Source organism: Puma concolor, chromosome A2 (genome assembly GCF_028749965.1).
Source record: "Puma concolor isolate L17-30 chromosome A2, mPumCon1.1.hap2, whole genome shotgun sequence".
NCBI classification, from domain to species: Eukaryota; Metazoa; Chordata; class Mammalia; order Carnivora; family Felidae; genus Puma; species Puma concolor.
In genome coordinates this window covers 151,058,997-151,082,826 of record NC_141668.1, presented here as the reverse complement: position 1 = coordinate 151,082,826, position 23,830 = coordinate 151,058,997, and the positions used below count along the sequence as shown (strand labels likewise).

The window sequence follows — 23,830 nt, the reverse complement described above, 5'->3', positions numbered from 1 at the left end:
CCCCTCCCCCCAAGACAGAAGCCAGATTACCGGTGGTGGTAGTGTCCGAGGTGCCCTGGGGCTTAGGGAGAGGACGCACCTGCCTGGCCACACCACTGGGGGCCTTTGTGCCAGGCTTCGGGGAGCATCCTGGCGCTGGCCATCGGCTCAATGCCCCTGTCTTGACTGTGCCGCACAGAATGTCTAACTTTCCTTTCGTTTCATTGCAAAGATGGAAAAATATGGAATTAATCTCCCCTCTAGCATGGTTTTGACTTCACTCAGATTCTAAAGATCTAAAACAGATGCAATAAAAGGGGAATCTCTTTGCTGTGGGGTCTTGTGAGCTATCAAAACAAAGTGGGGCTGCTGGGCTCAGCGCCTGCACAGCTCTGCCTTGTCTCCTGCCAGCTCCAGCTTTGTCTGTTGGTGTATGTCAGTGTGTGTGTGTGTGTGTACACACACACATGCAGGGCCCTGTCTTGCTGATGGTGCCCTGGTCAGCCAGTTGCCACATGTCAGGGCTGAACGGGGGCCGGAAGGGCCAGCCTGGCTTTGGGAGGCTGCTGGTCTGAGCCAAGTGCTTCCCACCAGCCAAGGCTCTGCCTCTTTGCCCTGGCCTCTGTCCAGTGCCCAGTGGTCCGTGGCACAGGGGCCTTCGAGTCAAAGGGGCAAATGCTGGCCCTCGACAGCCCGCTGACGTCCATCAGTCTGAATGCTGGCATCATAAGGACAGGGGTTTTTGTCTATTCTTGCTCACTGCGGTCTTCCTGCTTCCAGGCACAGCTCCTGGCACACAGTAGGTGCATACTGAGTGCTGGATGGACAAATGCCAGGCCCTGAGCTCCACGAAGATGCAGGAATTCAGGTACTGCACCAGCAAGCCCATCATGTTCCCAAGGCCCAGGCGCAGCCTTACTCCTGGGATGAGACCACCTGGCTGGTGAGGGACGCTCCCCTCAGGTTGGGCCTTGGACCTGGCAGGCTTGAGGGGACAGCGGGGGAGGGACTGGAGGCTAGATAGGCCAGAGGGGCCCCTGCCAGCTGGCCTTGGCCTCAGCAGGATGTGGGGGTGTGCAAAATAGGATGGGAGTCCAGGAAGCAGTCCACTTCCTCCCCTTCCCACCTCAGGCCTGATTTGATGAGGGCTAGCAGCTTCGAGGCCTGAATTTCAGAGGGGAAGAAATGGGAGAATCCCTCTCCTGCTGACGTCTGACATGCTAACTTGCCCGGGATCACACACAGCTGATGCACAACAAAACGTGTTTCTACAGAAATTCCTCCCAATCTCTCTGGGCTCAGCAACTGTCTTTTTAACCAACCCCCTTCACCCAAACGTTTGCTGCTAACAACACAAAATGAGCCTTTGTCCCTCGAGCCCACAGGTCTATGTTTCTGTTTCACATTATCTCAGGGATATAGGATTTCTCTGACGTTTTTGCATCCCCCAGCCCCCACCTCTACTGAGGATTAGCTCTCTTCGGGAAGTCCATGAAACACTATTTTCTATTGGTGGATTAGCCATGGGATTAAAGAATCTTGGCTAATATACCTTCCTTGTGGCTTTAGAGCAGCTCCTTTTAAATGAACACAGGCTTTTCCATATTACTGCTTACCCCCAAAAGAGAAGCTATAAAAAGTAGATCCACTAACCACTATCCATAAAACAGAATGCTCCTGGGGCCCAGGAGGTGCTACCCACACCAGGACAAAAGTTCTGAGCTGCAGACCCTGCCAAAACTGGCCTGAGTTCAAGCTCATCTCCTTGTCAGCCCTGGGCAGGCCGCCAGGGAGGCAAGGGTCTACAAGGGACACGCCCTAAGGTGCAGGATGCCAGTCACTGCTCAACCAGCGGCTTTACTGTACTCTGACTCCGTGGTGAGTCCAAACAGGGCTGAGCACGGGCTGTGAACCTTGGCTTTGGCCACCTTCTGCATTCCATTTCTTCAGAAGTCGACTTTCCCAACAATCCATAATCCAAAGTGTTAGTTAATTTACCACAACTTGATAAAACACAATCATCCCAAGTCAGAGAGACTGTCAGGTAGCCTCCTGGAGGCCTCAGTACAGCCTGGCAAGTCAGGCTGTGGCCCCAGCCCGACAGGACCACCTCAGGGAAGAAGGGCTCACAGGCTCCCCCCTGCCCTGCCAAGGACCCAGCGATCCATGGAGGAAACCTAGCCTCTCATCTTGGATGGTTTTCTAGAGCCACCAACTGGGCCCAGATCAGAAAGGGGGACATGAAACCGCTCCCCTAAAAGCCATGTCCCACTGAGTTTAAAGCTTCTTTCTGTTTTTTCTCCTCCACCCAGGGAGAGGGTCTGTACTGACAGTCCAGGCCCAGAGAGGGCCCTCCACAGGGCAGGCGAAGGAAGTGGCAGACCTGACTCTAGCTTTCTCTGACCCTGCTCTAGTGGCAGGAGAGTGCCAAACGGCCACAGGGTCAGCTGTGACTTGGTTCATCACGGAGCCATGAAGGCCTCTTTGGGACTGCCTTTCACAACCAGAATACTCATAGGCCCCTTCTTGTGGCCTGTACTTAACCCTTCCTTGGATGGCCCGTGGGTCCGCAGAGGAGTGAGAGCAAACCATCTGGGGTCCACATCTCCCCTCCTCTAGAGTAATCCCAGTCAGTCTGAATGAGATGCCCCTGCATGAGCCTTGTTATCCGGCTCCAGCCCCTGTGCCCCCACCCCCAGCTCTCCAGGCCTGCTCAGGGCCTCACAGGAGAAATCTCGGAAGACTGTGAACATTCCCAGGCCCTAGAGGCCCTAGAGGCAGCCACCCTAAGCCCATCTGGTGGGCAGGGGCCTTCCCTCTTCAGCTTCTCTGGGGAGGGGTGCTCTTTGCCACAACCACAGATGGCAGAGAAGATGGAGCTTGAGCCTGTCCTGCCTTTGAGCGCTGCTAGCAGCACCAGCCTTTGCTTTTTGCAAAGCCAGGGGAGCCTGTGGATAAACTGCCAAAAAAGAGTGACAGAGTTGGGGAAGGGTCAGGGCCCAGCCCCTCTGCAACTGGCTAGTCAGACCTCAAGTACGCTTCTGACACAGACCAGAGAGTGTCCTGTCCCCAGGAAGCAGCTTCTTGACAGAAGAAAAACAAGTCTCTCGTCTCCAAACCCCAAGGGGCAGGAGTTCAGGCTGTCCTGAACCTGACGTTGGTCCAAGGGTAATTCTTGAATGTCTATACAGAGGAGGACAGCCAGACGACCTCTGGACTGTGCAGGCCCGGTGGCCAGATGTGCTGTGGAGAGAGGGTCCACTTTTGTGGAAACCAGCAACCACCACCCCCACGCCACTGGCCTTATGTGTGAGTGATATAGGGGTTGCACACGCCCTATAAACAGGGATCCTGGCGGGGGCGTGGGGGCGGCTGGGCAGGGTGCCTTTTACTCTATACCTTCCCAACAAGTTGAGTCTGGGCGCACCTGAGAGGGCTGGCCCCCAGCTAAAATGGCAGAACTGTTTTAAAATCTGGAGTGTGTCTGCACAAACAACAGCTAGTCTGCCCAGGGAAGAGGTACACCAAGAGCCCCACAGAGTGGTCAGGCAGCTCGGCCCATGTGAGAGCAGACCCTGTGCTCCCACCTTCCCCACCAGCATGAAACTAGGCACCTCACACAAGCGGCGCATCAAATAGGGAACCCCCAGGATATGGGCGGTTGAGGGGGGAAGGCCAGGATGTCTCAAAACAAACAGGCCATTCTATCCAATTCCCCAAAGCTCACAGAAAAAAGTTCTTAGCCTTGTTGAGTTAGGTCAGCGGAGCTACAACAACCTGGATATTTCACAAACTCAAACGTCAGGAGACCCAGACTGGCAGGGCTGGGTGGGCCTGCCCCCGCCTGCTTCCCACTGCACGCATGTTCTAGTCCTGGAGCCCAGCAGCCCCCAGTGAGTCACAGGAACCTGAACGTGACATCACAGCATGGCTGTGGCCAGCCTGAAGCATGGGTGCCATAAAAAAAACATAGTTGGAGCAGGAATTTTCATGGCTTGGTATTTTTAAAAAGCAGCAAGATGTGAAACTGGAGTCGAAAATAACTCTGCTGTGGGCTTCTGAGGCAAAACCACCAAGCCGCTTGTTGGGCCGGGGCCCCTCGCTGCAGCCTCCCCAGCTCCTGGGCACTGTCCACGCCTCTGTGCCCCACCCCTTACCCTTGAGGAAGACTGAGGGACTCTGGAACTCCCAGACACCACCCAAACCTCTGTCACTCAGGAGTCCGCAAAGGAAGCAAAGGGAGCCAACCCGGGAGGTGAGCTCATGCAGTGAGGCTAGTTGTGGAAAGCAGCCTCTCCCTGCTCATTGGTGAGTCTTCCAGCATCTGTGAAAAGGACCCCTAGATCGCCTGACGCACCCCCACAAGAACATGAGGGGAAAGGTCACGGCCTCTGTCTGGATGCATGCTGAATGCCTATCACCAGGCAGGCAGCCCTGGCAGCCACAGGGCCCACCCTGGAGTCCTTCTTCCAGGGAAGGGGAGATATAAAGGCGACTCATGGAAAGAAGGACCTGAGGGAAGTCCTGGCCTCATGTGCGGTGCTGACCTCTGTTGCCCATCCCACAGGACAGGTAGATGGGCAGTGCCTAAAGACTCCCCTGTATAGAGATGGAAAACCAAGGTTTACTCAGATCCACACAGATGGAAACAAGCAAAGCTGGGTCAGAGCAGCTGGGGCTTCTGACTCCTGGTCAGGGCTTTTCTCTGGATCCCACAGGCCTCCAAGGTCAAGCCACCTTTCTCAGGAAGAGAAGACTTGGGGCAGGTCCAGCAGGTCAGTAACCCATGGTAGCCATAGGACAGGTGCGTGTGTGTGTGTGTGTGTGTGTGTGTATGTATGGACAGGGTCACGAGAGAAAGAGGGGGTACACAGCCCCCCACTCAGGACCTCAGCCCCAGGAGTTCCTGAGAATTCCCATGATGGGGTTTTGAGGAGCAAAAAGTCGCTAAAGAGAAACCTAAACCCCATTATTAGGAAATACTTTTTTCAACAACCATTAAGATAACTGGATTCAAAGAACAGCTATCACAGTAAGTATACAACTTTGAAGGGCTTCAATCTTGGCCCAGTGCCTGGGTCTGGGTTCAAGGCTCCCATCTAATGGGTCCCATGACCCATCCCTGATTTTCAACAGCCCCTGGGCACCTCAGTTCCCCATCACCTCCTGGGCTCCCCTTCCTGGATCTGGGGAAAGATCTCTTCCTTTTCTCCCTGTTGTCCTAGCGCCTAGCCAGACCACTAGAGTCTCACTGGCAGCTCAAGAGCATTCCTGGGACTCAAGTCCAGCAGTTGCAGAGGCCTGTGGAATGTCCACTCCTGACACTCCTGTGTCACCTGGCCACCCTGGTACTTTCCCACATTCTCCTGGGAGCACGTCGACTTCGTGCTGTGCTTTATGAAATAGCTGGTGCCGGTCCTGCTAACCAAGAGCTTCCCAACAGTGCTCAGAGGACATAAGCTGGCTCGGCTGTCCCCGCTTTACGAGGGAGGAAACTAAGGCTCTGGGGAGCAATGTCACCTGCCTAAAGTCACCCAGGTGATTAATGGTGGGGTTGGTCCTCAAATCCAGGAGGGCAGGTGTGTCCAGGCTGATGGGCAGGTGGCTCACTCTGCTCCCCGGAGCTGGTAGGGATGTGTAAGACCAGAGAGACCCCAGCTGTTCAGAACATGGCATCCAGCTGGGATCAGGGTCCCCAGGAGCTCTCAGTGGAGGAATCCATGAAGCCCTCAACAGCAACCTCACAGGAGTAAGGAGGGGTGTCGCCTATATAAAGAAGGGCCATGGCAAGGGGTATGCTCTCTGGCCAGGGACCTGAGGGTTGCCCGGCTCTGTAATCACAGAGCAAGAACATCTGGCCGTAACTTTCAGGAAGATCAAGTTTGGCTTGCAGACGGACTCCTGGATGAAGCCATTCCTGACCACATGAAAACTGTCTAGCAGGGGAAGCCCCAAGCTGAGTGGCCCCTGGGGCTGGCCCATGCACAAGCAGTTACTCTCACCCTATCCACACCTGGCATGGTGCCAGCTGCTGGGCACCAAGTGGGAGGATGACATGAGGGCCACGAAGGAGAGCCCTTGGAAAGCTGCAGGTCTCAGCCAGATGGCAGGAGGAGGAGGAGGACGGCAATGAGGACATGACCCCACACTCTGCAGACTTCCCATCTAAAACAACTCCTTGCCAGGCCAGGCCGGTCCAGACAGCACACCTGCTCCGGGGATGGCCAAAGGCCTGTGAACCTTGTAACGTGTTCCAAAGTTATCTCCCTGAATGGATACACTTTTGAAAAACAACATATACACTTTATAGAAAAGGTGTTCCTAAAGAAATAAAATGGTAAAGGGGTGCCTGGGTGACCCAGTCGGTTAAACTTCTGACTTCAGCTCAGGTCATGATCTCACAGGTTGTGGGTTCGAGCCCCAAGTCAGGCTCTCTGCTGTCAGTGCAGAGCCTGCTTTGAATCCTCTGTCTCCCTCTCTTTCTGCCCCTCCCCTACTCACAATCTCTCTCTCTTAAAAATAAATAAGCATTAAAAAAAAAAAAGTAAAAACAACAACAAAATGGTACAACCCCAAATCGGGAGTCAAAGGGCTGCATTTTGGATGCTGCACATGCCCTAAGGGCATGTTGCTTTCCTTGGGATGACAGGCCTTATGGCCTGGCCTGGGAGGGAAGCCACCCGGCTCGCTCACTGGCCCCAGACACAGAAAGGGCTCAAGGAATGAAGGGAACTCGCCACCCCCACTGTGAGGGCTGAGGAATGGCTCTCCTGGGCAGGGAGGTAGTGGGGAGCCGGGAGAGCTATTTCTTGTGCTGCTGGGATCCCCCCACCACCTCTGCCAGGCCATGAATAATGACAAGGGGCAGCACATAGCGCTGCTGGACACCACCCAAAGAGCCTCACACAAGCCGATGCATCTAATCCTCACAAGAAGCCTATAAGCGGGTACTATTATCATTCTGTATTCCAGACTTGGAAACTGAGGCACAGAGGTTAAGTACCTTGCCCAAGGTTACTGAGATCTTGACCCAAGCAAGCTGAGTCGCATCTCTCCATGGCACACTCAGCTGCCCAACCTCTGGGTCTCTGCTTTGCACAGAGGTGCCACTGAAGAGGACTGAGAACAGGTCCTGGGCCTTCACACTGGTGTAAATGGGCTACGAACATCCAGAGAGGAAGACTCAATCACTGGGCCACACCAGCCTGTTGAGCAGGAAGCCAGGCTCTGAGGACTGTGAGCTTCCACAACGGGGTGTCCTGCTCATATCACCCAGGGGCTGGAGGCTCTGTGACTCACTCAGTAAACATCCCCAGTCACTGCAGCCCCCACAGTGCTTCCCTGGAGGATATTCTGCAGGATGGACGACCGAAGGACCTGGAAGGCAGCTTCCCTCTCAGAAGCCTCTTTGAAGTAGACTTCCTTGGGGGGGGGGGGGGGGGGGCGGGGAAGGGCAGCGAAGCGGTGAGATAGAGAATAGCATAATTCAGACGACTGTGAAGTGTGAGTCACTGTTGGGGTGGCTGAGGGGGGCAGCATGTGTCAATACCTACAGACCAAGGAGGCTCAGAGGCCGCTGAGCAACCTGCATAGGTAGCTACACACAGCAGGGTTACCTGGCTCTAGGCCTCAGAGGAGCCTCCAGAGAGGGGACTGCCCACAGCCAGGCTGGTCCCAAGAGGAGGGAACTCCCAACGCCACTGGGGACAGCTCTGGCTGTGGCTAGGACACCTCAGCTAGAGCCCCAAATCCAGGAGAGGAGGTAGACCTGAAAAAAACCAGTGACCAAGCTCAAAGACAGCATCTAATTAGCACAAATGCAACTCCTACCACTTTGAAATGGGCTGAGGCCTCAAGTGGGGGCTTCATCTGTGGAACCCAAGTTTCCTCAGGATGTGTCAAGTCCATCAGGAACATGTCTCACTTGGTGGCATTCAGGAATGCACACCATTTGGCAAAGCAGGTGACTGGCTGATGGGCCTGGCATCTGGTTGAGGGCGGAGTGCTGTTTGGATCCACCAAGGGGCTGGACAGCCTGAGGTAGGACGAGGGTGCTACAGTCATCCAGACCCCGGGCCAGAGGCCCAGGCCACAAGAGAGCCTTCATTATTCTCTGTGATGCCAGTTTCTTACAAAGTTACTATCACACTCTGAACTGCTAACACATAACAAAACCTCCCATGTGCACTCCTGAAATACAGCAACGGGAAATGCTTTTAGTGCTATACTCCAAAGAAGTGATCCAATGAAGCTATTTTTAACCATCTTCTCAGACTTAATTTCCAATTTTATCCTATAAAGTTCTAATTGATTCCACCTCCCCTGATCTCTCACTTGACAAGGCTGTGAAGAACATGAGGCAGGCTTGGCAGTTTCTGACGCATCTGAGGTGGGGGATGTGCATGTTGCTCATACATCTCTCTTAGCACGTGCCTTCTCAAGGGTTAACAGATTTTCCAAAATGTCTGTATGAGGTGCCCGCAGTTCCCCCGGCCGCCAGCCACTGATGCCTGGCCTTTCCCTTCAAATGTCCTTCCTTCACTGGGCCCAAGGTGTGCAGCACCAGCCGGGATGCTGTGACACTCCGTGGACCACGTGACATGACGGAGAAGAGCTTTTCTCACTTGGCCCCAGATCCAAGTGAGCCTCATCACCGGGTGGGCTCCAGAGGGAGGGAAAGGATGCCACACCACTTCAGCTCCATCTCCGTCAGAGATTCAAGGGTCCTTTGCCTTCTTCCCACACCCTTGCTCTACCCATGAGCTGGCATAGGAAAAGGCTGTCTGCACCCATAGCCTAGGCGGGGAAGGGTCTGAGGACCTTTAAATCCTGCCTTGCCACCGCCCCCCCCCCCCCATATGCCCCATGTCAGCCACACTGGGCCTTTTGCCCATTGCCTGGATGTGCCCATGGCCCCCTCCAGTCCTGCAGGCAGGCTGCTCCCTCTGCCAGCACTGCTCTCATGCCCCTGGTATTGGCTGCCACCTTTCGCCAGGGCATTTTGCTCTTACGGAAACTGCTGCGCTACAATTCTGTATTGGGACCTGACAGATGTACACGTGCTCCAGAGGCCGGGGCCCACGTCCATCTTGACGATGGTGGTCAGCACACAGCTAACATTTATTGAGCAGCTACCTAGAGCCAGGCATAAGCCAAACACTTCCCACAGATTCATCTCCTTTGATCCTGACCACAAACATGGGATGTGGAGTCCATGACCACTGCACATCACAGAGGAACCCACCAGGGCTTAGAGAGCCGAAGGGATTTTGCCAAGGTTGCTTGGAGGATAAGGAGCAGTGCCAGCTCAAACCCAGAGCCTGGGCTCCCAGACGCCTTGACTCACTGCTTACAGTTCCCTGGCACGTCCCTGGAGTGCCCACCCGGTGATGAGCAGGATGAATGGACAGTGTTTCCTCCAAAGCTCTGCTGCAGCCCAGGCCAGCCCTGGGAGGGCATACCCTGGCAGGATCTAGCACTGCTGATTTTAGGGTCCAGTGGCCTGGCCGGGGCTTGGATGGTTCTGAGAGTCAGGATCTCAGGGCAGGCACTGCAATTTCATTAATTTGGCCTAGAAAGTAGGTCCATTATGATTATGTTTTTTAAAAATCCAGCACTTGCTGGCCAACTCCAAATGGTCCAAATGCCAGGCCAAGTGCAGACGGTGGGGTGAACACACGTCAGGGCCTACCTGGGTGAGGACGTCCAGCTGGCCCACGATGTGCTCCAACGTGCTGGTCAACGTCTGGGGCATGCTGATGGGCTCCTGGGGCTGGCTCTGCACCGACTCCTGACTCCTGCCTCTGCCTGGAGGGACAGGGAAATCCATTTCTGGCTAAAGACAATGAAAAGAAAGGGAGTCCTTCAGTCTTCATTCAGTGCTTAAAGAAACAACAGAGGAAGGAACAGCCCCTCTGAAGGATGAAGTAAAAAACCACCAGTAAACTGGAGAAAATGAGTTCCAAATATTGGCGGGAAACACAGTGAGGGGGTACTCCCACAACCGGGCCACACGCCCCCTTCCAGGACTTCCTTTTTAAGCAGAGGCTGTGAGTGAGGAGCGCAATCAGAGCATTTGGCAGTGTGGGCCAGAGGGGCCTGGGAGGGATGTGCGGGTGGGCCGGTGAGTGCACTCCGCTGGCTCCTGGTGGCCATCAGGGCGGCCAGGCCAGCTGCTGGCTCTTCAAGCAGCCTACACCCCCCAGTAGGCCTCTCAGAGTCCAGAGACCCTGAAGCCCAGCCTGGCTCTGAAGCCACCCCTCTTCCTGGTCAGATCAATGCCAATTCCCCACCCCCCAGCGCAGGGATAGCCTAGAACCGGGGGGATGTTCTAATCCCGCCCTAGTGCACATCCCCTGGGAAAACAGGCATTCTGTGTGAACATCCTGGCCAGATGGCTGGTGGGAGTCAGAATCCACAGGACAGGCACCCTGGGCTCTTTAGACAGGATTCCGGGAATGTGAGGAATCAGTGTTTCTGCCTAAGATCCTTCTGCTCCCAAATGCAGAAGCCATCCTAACCTCTGTCCACGCCACCCCCCACAACCACTGAGCACAAGTGATTTCCTAAGGGGACTCATCCCAGTCCTACATGTGTCCCCCCAAATTCAGGCACCAGTCTGCACACAGATGAATGCCTCTCCTAACCTAGGAAGTGCTGTGCAGGGTGGGATTCCCAAGGACACAGTCTGCAGATGCCCCAGTTTGGTCTTGGAGCCTCCAATTCCTCTGCGGACATGACATATTTGGTGAGGCTCACACTCTTGGCCTGGCCCAAAGGCCCCAGTAACCCATAAATGCAGCTACACTTAGGGCTCAGGGCTTTAAACCATGACCTCACTAACAGCACTAACAGACATCCCAAATGTCACCACATTACTCCCTGACTTTGCTAGTCCTCCAGGGCTCTCTGCTGCCTTTGGGAGAAAATTCAAGCCCCTTGACAAGGCACCCCGCTTCAGCCTACCTCCTTTCACAGCTCCCCTCCTGCTTCTGCACCCTCTAGCCCAACTCCCAAAGTCCTCCCTATTGGGAGGCCTCCCAAGGGCCCTCATCCGCCCTTCCTTTCCCCTGGCCCCAGCATCCTGTCCTCCACTCACTTTGCAACCCTGAACTCCTGATCAGAAGCTTCTCTGTACTCCCACACGCCTGTGGCTGCCCCACCCCAGCCACTGCATCCCCAGGACCAGGACACATGAGTGGGATGGATCAATGCTGGCCTGCCCACAGGGCCTGCTGGCTGCCCATCCATGCGTCTATGTCCCTCTTTCTCCTGCCCACACTCATCACCCCTCTCCCTTCTGAATCTAGGACATCACTGAGTTTAGAGCTTGCCAACTACCCAGATACCACAGAGCGAAGGCTACTCTACCTGGCACCCCTCCACCCCTCAATGCCATGGCCAGTGGAGTATACTAGTTATGACTGGGGCTCACCTCGGATGCCTGCACACCTGTCCACTGTCTCACCCCAACACGGCTGCCTGCGCACCTGCCACCAGCACCTAGCTTGCATCTCTGAGTCTCCCCATCTCTTGGATGAACCCACAGTGGCCGAGCCCTAGAAAGACGCTCTGCCCTGGACATGCCGACCTGGGTGGACATCAGAGTCCTTGAAAAGTATCACCCCAGGAGATGATTCCCAACCAGCCAAGGAGGGCAATTTAGCACATGGACCCTACTGCATATCTTCCTTTATTAGGAAAGTGTTCCAATCTCATAGATAACAAACTCTCCAGTCCACGTCCATTTGAACCTGGACAAATACAGGCTTTGGAGGTTACAAAGAAAGTGAATGTGAGACACATTCTTGAAAACAGGAACAGTGCCATGTGTGCAAACCCATCGTGTGCGTGTCTGCTGTGGTGCTACAGCCGTTTTGTAAGACCCTAGCCCACCAGGGCTGGGGTTCCAGGCCTCTAGGAATCAATGCCCTTGGCTAGTGAAAGCCCTGACAGTTGTGGGTGTTTTGTTTTTTTTTTTTCCTCTTCTTTTTTGTAATGCGAGTGCTTGACTTCAGCTTGACTGCTCAGGCATCCACTTCAAAGAGGCATCCGCTGGAAAAGGGCTATCTTGAATAAACACATTGCCAGCACACGACCAGATAAAGAGCCAGGCCACCTCCCACTGCAGAGGCTCCTTTGTCTTAGAGATCTTGGTAGATTTTTGATAACTGACCATTGGACCACTTGTTTTTTCTTAAATTCCCACTCTTAAGTTTCAAATCCACCAATAAAGAGTGAGCCCTTAAAATTCCTAGGCCCCTACCTTCAATCCCAATAAAAGTAGAACCCTAGGCCTATGAGTGCCCACTCTCTCTACCCGCCAACCTCAACCATGTCGTGTGGCCTCACGTGTGCTATTTCTAGGTACTGAAAGTAATAAACCTTTATTTTTTCAAAGTTTCCTGATGGTTACTGCTGATGGGAGTCTTATAATCATATAAGAACTAAGGGGCGGTTCAACCACAACACTGGTTATTGACAGAGACTGGCACACAACGTTAGATCCCAATGTCTATCCAGTAGTCCATTCCGAAAGGAAACATTTCAGAAGGCTTGACCAGCCGCTACCTCACTGCAGCAGCCCCCAGACCCAGGTGGCAATGTCAGGAGACACAGCAGAGTGCAGAGAGGATGAGCAGGGACTCAGGCTTGGCTCACATCAAGCTCCACCACTCACCGGCAAGGTGGCCCTGGGCAAGAGGCTTAACCTCCCTGGGCCTCCACCTCCTCATCTGCAAGATGGGGGTGATGATTGGGCCTGCCCCACAAAGGGCTGGGCTGTGAAAGGCACTTATCTGAAATCATCAGTGGACCTTTCTTGAGAAGTAGCCACGGCCCTGTGCCCACTACTTCCAAAGGACCCCCACCTTTTGGACACGCACACTCTTCCTTTGGACAGTGAGTTCCCCGTGGCTCCCTCAGGAGAGGCCATGAGAAGGAGGGTGGGAGTCAGGCAGCCCTTGTCCCGACAGCCAGCATCCTTGAGGAGTGGTCAGACGGGCGCTGCCTGCTGCCTGGGAAAGATGGAATGGAAATTCTGAGTGTTTCTGAAAAACGGCCCAGAAACTGACAGTGCTGAGCGGAGTCTCTGGAAGCCCAGTGATGGGGGGGTGGGGGGGGGTGGCGGGAGGAGGGAGCACCACTGACTCGCAACAGGAACCCTCCTTCTGAGCCAAAACCGAGCCAGCTCCAAAGGTGCACTGAGGACAGCAGCCATGTGTCAAGTCAGGGAGGTAGCCCTGGGAGGAAAGGAAAGCAGGAACCACCGTGTTTTCCCACCTACTCCAAGCTTCACAGGCTGCGTCCATTATACAATAAAGGAGACTGAGGCTCAGGAAGAAAGTGACTGTCGGAAGGTTCCCAGCCTCAAGCCTCACTCACAAGGTCCAGGGTCCTGCCTGCCCCAGGCTATTCCTCCGGCCACGCCGTTTGGTCCCTGTCCACCAGGACATGGCCCTTTTCTGCTTCCTTGTCCTCTCTCAACAGTGGACATTATAGCACTTAACACACCACCAGGCCGGCATATAAAGATGGCAGTCACTGCTGTCTACTTATTACCTACCATGTGCCAGCGTTTATACATGTCACTTCGCTTAATCCTTATAGGGGCCCTTCACAGCAGGTGTTAGTAACCTTCTTTTTTCTTTCTTTTTTTTTTTTTTTTTAAGTTTATTTATTTATTTTTGAGGCCGGGGTGGGGGGTGGGGAGAGAAAATCCCAAGCAGGCTCCAAGCTGGCAGCACGGAGCCCAACACGGGGCTCAAACCCATGAACCCGTGAGATCATGACCTGAGCAGAAACCAAGAGTCAGACGCTTAACCAACTGAGTCACCCAGGTTTCCCTTAACCTTATTTTTCAGATGGGGAAGGAGGCTCAGGGAGGTAAGAATCTTGCTCGAAGTCACCCAGGAAACGATGGAGCTGAGATCAGAACCCAAAGTACAGGCAGTTCCCTGACATCAGGCAGCTACTGACAGGTGACATGGCCTGCAGTTTTGCTTCCACACGCCCAGCTTCTCTTACATCCTGTGTTTAACACTTTTTGCGTCATTCCCCCACCCACCTGCCCTGGAATGCCTGCCTGGCACAGAGCTGAACACAGAGCGGGCCCTCCACACACACTGGATGCCTCAAAGAGCCAAGCCCACCACGGTGACATTCCTGTGTAATGAAACCTTCCCAAGGCAAAGGGCCAACAGCCCCACCTGACACAGCATCGTGGCCACTCACCTGCACTCCAGCACCCTGGAGATGTGGTATTTCCCAGAGCTTGGCAAACAAGCGATAAGCAGAGATAAGATGACAAACAAGAGTGGGAAGGGACACACGCGCCAGGGCCGTGAGTAATGATAGTGATGGAATAACTGGAGCAGCACTGAAGGAGGAAAATCCTATCAGTGCTTTGCCCATTCAACATCAAAGGGTCCTGGGGCCCTGCCTGGTGGTTCGCAGGCATAGCATGCATGAGTAAAGTCACATTAGCCTACATGTACATACCTACAGAGCTGTACCAAGTTGTCATCTTTCACTTGTGCCAAATATAAACATCTCATTATTTATTATTGTTATTTTTTATTTTAGAGAAAGAGGGAGAGAGAGTGTGCCAGTGGGGGAGAGGGACAGAGGGAGAGAGAGAGAATCTTAAGCAGATTCCACACTCAGCACGGAGCCTGACACAGGGATTGATCCCATGACCCTGGGATCATAACTTGAGCAGAAATCAAGAGTCAGCTACTCAACTGACTGAGCCACCCAGGCACCCCAAATATAAACAGCTTAACATCAAAATAAAAAAAAGGTGGGGTAGCTTAGCTGGTTAAGCGTCCAATTCTTAATTTCAGCTCAGGTCGTGATCTCATGGTTCAGTTCGTAGGATCGATCCTTGCGTCGGGCTCTATGCTGACAGTGCTGGGGCCTGCTAGGGATTCTCTATTCTCTCCCTCTCTCTGTTCCTCCCCTGCTTGTACTCTCTCTCTCAAAATAAATACACAAACATTAAAAAAAAAAAGTGGGGGGGAAGGCACCTGACTGAAGTGACTCACTTGATTAAGCATCTGACTCTTGATTTCAGCTCAGGTCATGCTTTCACGGTTTGTGAGATAGAGCCCCGCATTGGGCTCTACACAGACAGCATGGAGCCTGCTTGAGATTCTCATTCTCTTTCTCTTTCTCTCTCTCTCTCTCTCTCTCTCTCTCTCTCTCCCCCCCCCACTTGCATGCTCTCACTGTCTCTCTCAAAAATAAATAAAACACTAAAAAAAATTTTTTTTAAAAAGGTGAAAACTCAGAAAAGACAAATCTGTTTAACTGTGGAAATCTCATTTGGGGTGTGTAGGGGTCCCCTCTCACCCCAACCTGGTGTGGGATCCTGGGCTCTCATAGTAGGTTAAATTGCTTGTCTCAGTTTCTGCTGCTGCCAGCCTATCACATGCCACCAGGAACTCACACTTTGCACACAGTAGAAACTGAAGAAATATCTGTGGTTGATCTCAGTCACTTAAACACATGGGTCACTAACCATAAATTTTCATTAAAAAACACAACAACAAAATAGCCTGCAGGTCTTCCTTGTGACAAGAAGTCAACCCATCTGGACTGACTATGGTCTCACTTACTCATCATCAAGATGCAGATATGGATAAGGAGCCTCTGCCTAGGATGTAGAAAGTTGGGTAAAACATTAACCCCATCCTAACAAGAAAAAGACTAGCAATCCAAAAGAATTACAATATAGCAATTGCAAGAATAGCAATCCAAAACTTTCTTAAATCAGAGAACTGAAGTCACAAAGCAAACAGCTAGCCTGAAATCTAAGGAAAGGCAGACTCATCTAAAGAAAACAGGAAGTGAACATCAGCTCACCTATGGCAAAGCACGGGAGGAAGGGGCACTGGGTGCTATATAAGTGGGTAAGAAGAACTGAGTTAAGCCAACAAACTGCTAGAGGCTGAGTATAGAGAGTGTGAGAGTGAAGAACCCCTGGGAACCACAGACACAAATGGAGTTTGCATCCACTCACAAGTTTTTCACAGACCTCCCCTGGGAATTCATGACAAAGATTGGCGGCAGGGCAGGAGATGGGAGAAAACCATCCCTGAGGGTGCAAACCCAGAGGAAGGCAGCTGACACGGTAAAGGCATGAAACCCTAACAGGACCCTTCTCTCCTACAGAACAAAACCCATAAGTTATTGGGAGATGAGCAAAGATAAAACCCCGCTGCCCCTGGTGAGGAGAGGCAAGAAACCATCCTGAGCCAACATCACTCAGGCTTCCTAAGGCTGAGGGAGGGGATGGGCTACTAAGAATGCCCTACTTCTAAGACCCAGGGATATAGGGCCTGTCTAAGACTAAAGCTGGGGCCAGACTAACAGAGAAGACTTGCAACAAAGCTAGCCAGCACCAACAACCTTGCACCAGCAGCCTATTGCTAGGGGAGGTGTAAGAGCATGGAAATAGATGCCCTCTGAGGAACAGGCCCCCAAGGAAGGTTGAAAGCTGGGGGTGGAGCAGGAACATTGAGAAAAACCCTCCAACACCCAGACCTCACCTAAGTACACAGTAACACTAAACTCAGCTCAACTCCTGATAAGACTATCTACTTCTGTCTCTACTGTCCTAACCATGATGTACAGCATTTAATCAAAAATTACGAGACACACAAAAGGCAAGGAAAAAGACACTGTCAGACAGAAAGTAATCAGCAGAATCAGAGGACTTCGATGTTGGTACTATCAGACATACAATTTAAAATAACAATGACTAACATGTTAAAGGTCCAATTGGAAAATGTGGACAATACACACAGACAGATCCGGATTTCCACCAGGGAGGTAGAAATTACAAGAAAGAGTCCACGCAAATGCTAGAAATAAGAAACCCAGTAACTGAGATGAAGAATGGCTTTGACAGGCTATTTATAGGCTCAGCTCAGCTGAGGAAACTAAATCAATGTCCTTAAACATTGATCAATTCCTCAAACTGAAAGATAATAGGGGTGAAAAAAACAGAACAGAGCATCCATAAACTGTGAGACAATATCAAATTGTCTAACATGTATGAGTGGAATTCCAGAAGGAAAGGAGAGAGAAAAGAGACATTCCTTATAGACCAAATTTGCTGGTAGTGAATTATTTCAGCTTTTGTCCGAAAAACGTCTATTTCTCTTTCATTTTTAAGAGATATTTTTGCTAAGTACAGAATTCTGGGTTGACAGTTTTTTCTTTCAACGCTTTAAGATGTTACTTCAATGTCTTCTGGATTGTGTAGTTTCATATGAAAATTCGTCTGTGATTCTTACCTTTGACCAGCTCTGTATATAATGTCTCTTTCCTGTCGACTTTCAAGATTCTCTCTTAATGTTTGATTTTTCAAAAACTTCAAATATAATTTGTGCAGGGTTTTAGTTTTGTTTTTTATTCAGCTTGCTTGTCCTTTCTCTGAGGTTTTTGGATCTATGGTTTGACACCTTTCATTAATTTTCAAAAATCCTTGGTCATTATCTTTTTTTTTTTTTTTCAACGTTTATTTATTTTTGGGACAGAGAGAGACAGAGCATGAACGGGGGAGGGGCAGAGAGAGAGGGAGACACAGAATCGGAAACAGGCTCCAGGCTCCGAGCCATCAGCCCAGAGCCTGACGCGGGGCTCGAACTCACGGACCGCGAGATCGTGACCTGGCTGAAGTCGGACGCTTAACCGACTGCGCCACCCAGGCGCCCCGGTCATTATCTTTTTAATAGCACAAAAATCATGAATTTTTTAAAAAGTTTATTTATTTTGAGAGAGAGTGTGCATAAGCATGAGTGGGGGAAGGGCAGAGAGAGGAGAGAGAGAATCCCAAGTAGGCTCCATGCTGTCAGCATGGAGCCTAACTCGGGGCTTGATCTCACAGACTGTGAAATCATGACCTGAGCTGAAACAAAGAGTCAGATGCTTAACCGATTGAGCCACCCAGGCACCCCTCATGAATTTTTTTATTACTTTCTTATGGTTGTTCTAACAAACTGTCACACTTGATGGCTTAAAACAAGAGAAATTTATTCTCAGAGTTCTAGAGAACAGAAATCCAAAATTAAGGTATCAACAAGATCCCTTCCCTCTGGAGGCACTAAGGGAGAATCCGTTCTTGCCTCTTCCACCTTCTGGTGGCTCCAGGATTCCCTAGTTTATGCATAACTCCAGTCCCTACCTCCATCTCCACATGGCCTTATCTTCTTCTCTCTGTGTATCTCTTATAAGGACACTTGTCATTGGATTTAGGGCCAATTAATTCCATCGTCAAAGATCCTTTTCCCAAATAAAATCACAATTGCAGGTTCTGGGGGTCAGGTCACAGACATATCTTTTGGGGGGGCCACCATTCAACCCACAACAAAATGCTTAGATATAAGTCTAGTAACATATATGCAAAAAAACTACCATACGTTGATGAGTAAAATCAAAGAAGACCAATATCAATGAAGTACCATGTTTATATACTGAAGGCTCAATGTTATTAAGATCTCAATTCTCCCTGAAATCAACTACAGAAATCAAGAAGCTGATTCTAAAATCTGTATGAAAAGGCAGAGCAACTAGAGAAGCCAAAACAATTTTGAACAGAAGAAGAAAATGAGAAAATTCACATTACCTGATTTCAAGACTTAGTCTAAAGCTACAGCAACCAAGACAAGCGTGGTACTGGTGAAAAGACAGACAAATAGAACAATGGAACAAACAGTGTCCAGAAATACACCCACAGATATCTGGTCAATTAATTTTTAACAGTTACACAAACAACTTAGTAAAGACAGTTGCAGGAACAACTGGCTATCCATATGTAAAACAATGAACTCTGTTACATACTTTACACCACATACAAAAAGTAACTCAAAATGGATCACAGATCTACATGTAAAACCTAAAACTATAGTATTTGTATAATTTTCTTTTCTAAAACATAGGAGAAAATCTTTGTAACTTTGGATTAGGCAAAGATTTCTTAGATATGACACTGAAAGAATGGCCCATAAAAGAAAGCACTGATAAAATGAACTTCATTAAAATTTAAAACTACTATTTGAAAGACAGTTAAGAAAATGAAAACTCAGGACGCCTGGGTGGCTCAGTTAAGTGTCCGACTTCAGCTCAGGTCATGATCTCATTGTTCATAAGTTTGAGCCCACATCAGGCTCTGCACTGCCTGCACGGAGCCTGCTTGGGATTCTGTCTCCCTCTCTCTGCCCCTTCCCCATGCGCGCGCTCTCTCTCTCTCTCTCTCTCTCTCTCTCTCTCTCAAAATAAATAAATAAACTTAAAAAAAAAAAAAAGAGGGGTGCCTGGGTGGCTCAGTAGGTTGGGTGTCCGACTTCGGCTCAGGTCACGATCTCACGGTTCCTGAGTTCGAGCCCGGCATCAGGCTCTGTGCTGACAGCTCAGAGCCTGGAACCTGCTTCAGATTCTGTGTCTCCCTCTCTCTCTGCCCCTCCCCCGCTCACACTCTGTGCGTCTGTCTCTCAAAAAATAAACATTAAAAAAAATTAAAAAATAAAGAAAATGAAAACGCAAACTACAGATTGGGAGAAAATATTTATAAGTCACATATCAAGAATATTTTAGAACTGTCAAAACCAATGAGAAAAAACCCTAATATTCAAAAAACAAATACGCAAAGATGTGAACAGATACTTCATCAAAGAACATATAAAAATGGCAATGATACATAAAAAGATGCTCTGCATCATTAGTCGTTAGCAAAATGCAAATTAAAATCACAGTAAGATACCAGTATACACCTATTAGAACAGCCTAAAGTTAAAAAGACTGACCATACCAAGTGCTGACAAGGAGGTTAGAGAAATTCAAACTCAGACACTGCTGGGGAGAATGTAAGATGGTACAACCACTTTCGAAAACAGTCTGATAATTACTTGACAGGCTAAACATATACCTATATGTCCCAGCCATTCCACAGCTAGGTATGTACCCAAGAAAAAGGGAAATTATGTCCATAGAAATATAAGTACATAAAAGTTAACAGCAACTTTATTTGTAATAGCCCAAAATTGGGAATAACCCAAGTGTTCAACAACAGCAGACAAATGTGCTATAATCCATTCAATGGAGTACTCCTCAGCATTAAAAACAAATGAACTACTGATACATGTTAACAACAAGGGTGAATCTCAAAATAATTAGGCTGAGTGGGGCGCGGGGTGGGGGGGGGGGGGGACAGACCAGAAAGAATATATAACTACATGATTCCATTTATATCAAATTCGGAAAAACACAAACCAATCTGTAGTGACAGAAAGCAGATTAGTGGTTGCCAGGGGCTGGAGGTGGAAGGAGGGGATTGATATAAAGTGGCAAAAAGGAACTTTTGGGATGATGGAAATATTCTGCACCTTGAATGTGGTGGTGATTACATAACTGTATATGTTTGTCCAAACTCCTAGAGCAGTTTTTTTTTTTTTAATGGTGAATGCTGGAGCTCATGGCTGGCTCAGTCAGTAGAGCATGAAATGCATGATTTTGGCTCAGGTCACAATCTCACAGTTTGTGGGATCAAGCCCTGCATTGGGGGTCCATGCTGCCAGCGCAGAGCCTGCTTGGGACTCATTCTCCCTCCCTCTCTCTCTCTCTCTCTCTCTCTCTCTCTCAAAATAAATAAGCTTTAAAATAAGTAAATAAGCAAGCCTGACTTTATTTATTTTTTTTAATGTTTATTTATTTTTGAGAGAAAGAGAGAGAGACAGAGTGTGAGCTGGGGAGGGGCAGAGAGAGAGGGAGACACAGAATCCGAAGCAGGCTCCAGGCTCTGGAAGCTGTCAGCACAGAGCCTGACGCAGGGCTCGAACCCACGAACCGCGAGATCATGACCTGAGCCGAAGTTGGACGCCCAACCGACTGAGCCACCCAGGCACCCCATGCAAGCCTGACTTCAAAAAAAAAAAAAAAAAAGATGCAGTTACAACTGAAATGCCCCTGAAGCCCGACCTGCCCATCATGACACCGCATACCCATCACAGTCACTCTGTGCTCAAGGTGAAAATCACTACGTCTCCATTGGACATCACCAGGGGGCAAAACCCACGGCTGAAGGCTCCAGGTGAGGTCCATGAGGTCCACCATTGGTATGGTGATTATAGTTCCAAACCAGACTCACATTTCAGTACAGTTTAATTCCCAAAGCCTCAATCTCCCTGGTCATCAGTGGAGGTGCCCAGGCAGCATTTCCCAAGCAGCGGCTGCCAGGTGTATGGAATGTTAGGCCCCAGCCACTTAGGGGTCCCTATGCAGCTTGACAGTCATGAACATGCAAGGTCTGCAAACACCTGGCCGGCAGCCAGTAGTGGCTGGAGATTTACCACAAAGATGCTGTGAGCCAACGTGACAGAACTCCCCACTATGGTAAGTGGGGTGGTCAATTATTAACACCTGTTCAAGATGGAAATTTCTCCTCTTCTCTCAATCTCTAACACTGGACCTTGCCCCCTGCTCAGCCTATTCTGGAAACTGAAACTGTAATAGACAAAAGTATCCAGGAACTGGTCCACGGCTTGACTCTGGACCACAAAAGGGAGAGGAAGGTGACCTGGGCCCAAGATCTAGGCTGCCTCATTGGTACCCAACTCATACAGACCCAGGAAGCAGCCCGACTGGCCACCGCCCACTAAAAACACTGAAGTGTGTCACTGTGCTTCCAAAACAGGGCTGAGCACAAAACTGAAAGAAATGGACAGACACACGCACCATGATTAAATCTTTTCAACTTAATCTTTCATTCAACTGCTCATTGCATAGTCTGCTAAGTGAAGGTACAGAGATTCACGGACACGTTTCTTACAGTCTTTGCCTCAGGCCTTTGGCTTTGACAATTTGCCCTCATGAAAAGTTAATAGGTGTCTATGTCTGCCTGCCTCTGTTTGCTAAACCTGATGCTGGCAAGGAGAGCAGAAAATAGGATGGAGCTCACTTGAGCTCACCCTCCTCTCTAGCTCTTCAAATGGAAAAAGTCATGGCCATTTTCTCAAATCAGAGCTCAAAAGAAACCTGGTACTGAATCCACCACACATATTTGTGGACTAGATATACAACAGTCTTGTCTGCCCTATAATTTAGAGTTCCGGCCTGGAGTCCAACAAGAGAGAAAACTTCTGGTTCTAAACATAGCCCTGAACCCAGGAGGAATTCTGGTGTCTTAAAATCATCTAATTGTTCGGCAATCCTGCCAATGTTCTTCCAAGCCAGCCTAAATATCAGTATGGAATTTGGTTACTGTGTTGGCTTTCATCTAGAGTATGAATGTGCAGGGTGCCTTCGTGTGTTCCCCACAGTAGGCTCCCAAGGAAGGCGGGGTGCCGGGTCATCTGTGTGCACAGAGGGAGCCAACAGGCTCAGGGGCACAGGGGCCTGGGGCCAACAGGGCAGCCTCAGAATGGAATCAAACGCTCCATAACGATGGATCACATTTGGGTCTAAAAGCCACCCTTTGATTCCAGGCCCCCACTGATGGGAAGGGGAAAGAGTATTCTTTGAAGTGAGAATTGTGAAGGGGTCAAAGGATGGGTCTAAAATGGATGAGGGATCCATGTGCCCGACCCACCCTAGAACTGCAGATAGCTCAGGGCGCACTTTCTCACCTCACAGTCCTCTCCTCAGGGAGTGGTCCCTTTGAGGCAGGTGGCATCCTATCACACCTGTGTCACTCACAGACGCGCCTGGCACATGGGAGATGCTAACTGCACAAACCAAGGTGCCCCACCTCCTCCCCCAGGCCCAAATCAAGACTGAGGCCCCCACACCCAGGGTCTAACAGCCACTCCCAGGCTCTAGCCCCCGCAACCTCCGGCTATCCCCCAGCCACACTCTCTGGGAGTTTCCAAGTACTGCCCCACATACAAGAGGGCTGATGTATAAAAGCCAAAGTTTTCAAAGGAGTGAAAGCATTGCCTTGATAAGCAGGACCTGGGAAGTCATTCCGACATCCAAATATGCCCCTAAGAGAAAGCAGTGGAGCTGGAAAGGTCTGTCTCACTGCAGGGACACAGCCAGGTGAGGGAAACTCTGGGGAGAAAGGAGCAAGGATGAGCCAGGAGAGGAAGGCTAAGCAACTACAAATGGGTGGAGGCCATGAGAAAGCAAGCAGGCTATCACGCAGCAAGAACTTCCCTTGGCACAGAGGGGGTCCCTGGCCCTCCTCTCTGGAAGGGCTCTGAGGGAACAGGGAAACATCCCAGGCCTTTAGGCACTGAAGCCCTCCAGGCCATCATACCCAGTATAGCCAGAAACACACGCAAGTGGGCCGCAAGGCAGAGCTGGGGGCCAGGGCCAGAGCCAAGGAGGAACCGGGCAGCGGTGGGGGTAGAGTCTTCCACACAACCCCAAGAGGCCTCGGGAGAAGACAGGCCGGTCACGGACCTGTGCTCATGCTAGAGGACATCTGCTGAGTCTGCCCCGGGGTTCCTGGAGCCAATGCACCTCTGAAGCATTCGCACAAGTGACAACACTGACAACCAGATGAAGCCACTGCACAGTCTCCATGCCAGTGACCAATACCTCAGCCAGCTCATTCTCTCTGAACATGACCTGCTTCTCTTGGGGCCAGCTCTTGCTCAGTTCCATTCCACAAATGTTACTGAGGGCCCACTCCAGGCTGCGCACTTAGCACCTCAGGGTTACCTACCCCCTCCCTTGAGCCAGAAACACCTACCCTTCCATAGCAAACACCTGGGCCGAGGCACTCTGGGAGGGAGCTAAAGCCCAGTGTTGACTGGAGACTTTCTTTTAAAAAAATTAAACTGCTTTGAACTAATTTTAGACTTAGAAAAAAGTTGTAAAAAATAGTACAGAGAATTTCCATATATCC

General features: G+C 50.5%; 1 protein-coding gene across 4 annotated transcripts in view; it reads right to left on the bottom strand.

Annotated features, from left to right (window-relative positions):
• The window catches only part of POC1A (POC1 centriolar protein A), a 100,712-nt gene that overhangs the window by 10,629 nt on the left and 66,253 nt on the right, over positions 1 to 23,830 (bottom strand). For all 4 annotated transcript variants that reach the window (XM_086698048.1, XM_025916093.2, XM_086698050.1 and 1 more), the window contains one exon: positions 9,671 to 9,814. In XM_086698048.1, the coding sequence (XP_086554174.1) occupies positions 9,671 to 9,814 (144 nt within the window). The remainder of the gene's footprint in view (positions 1 to 9,670; positions 9,815 to 23,830) is intronic.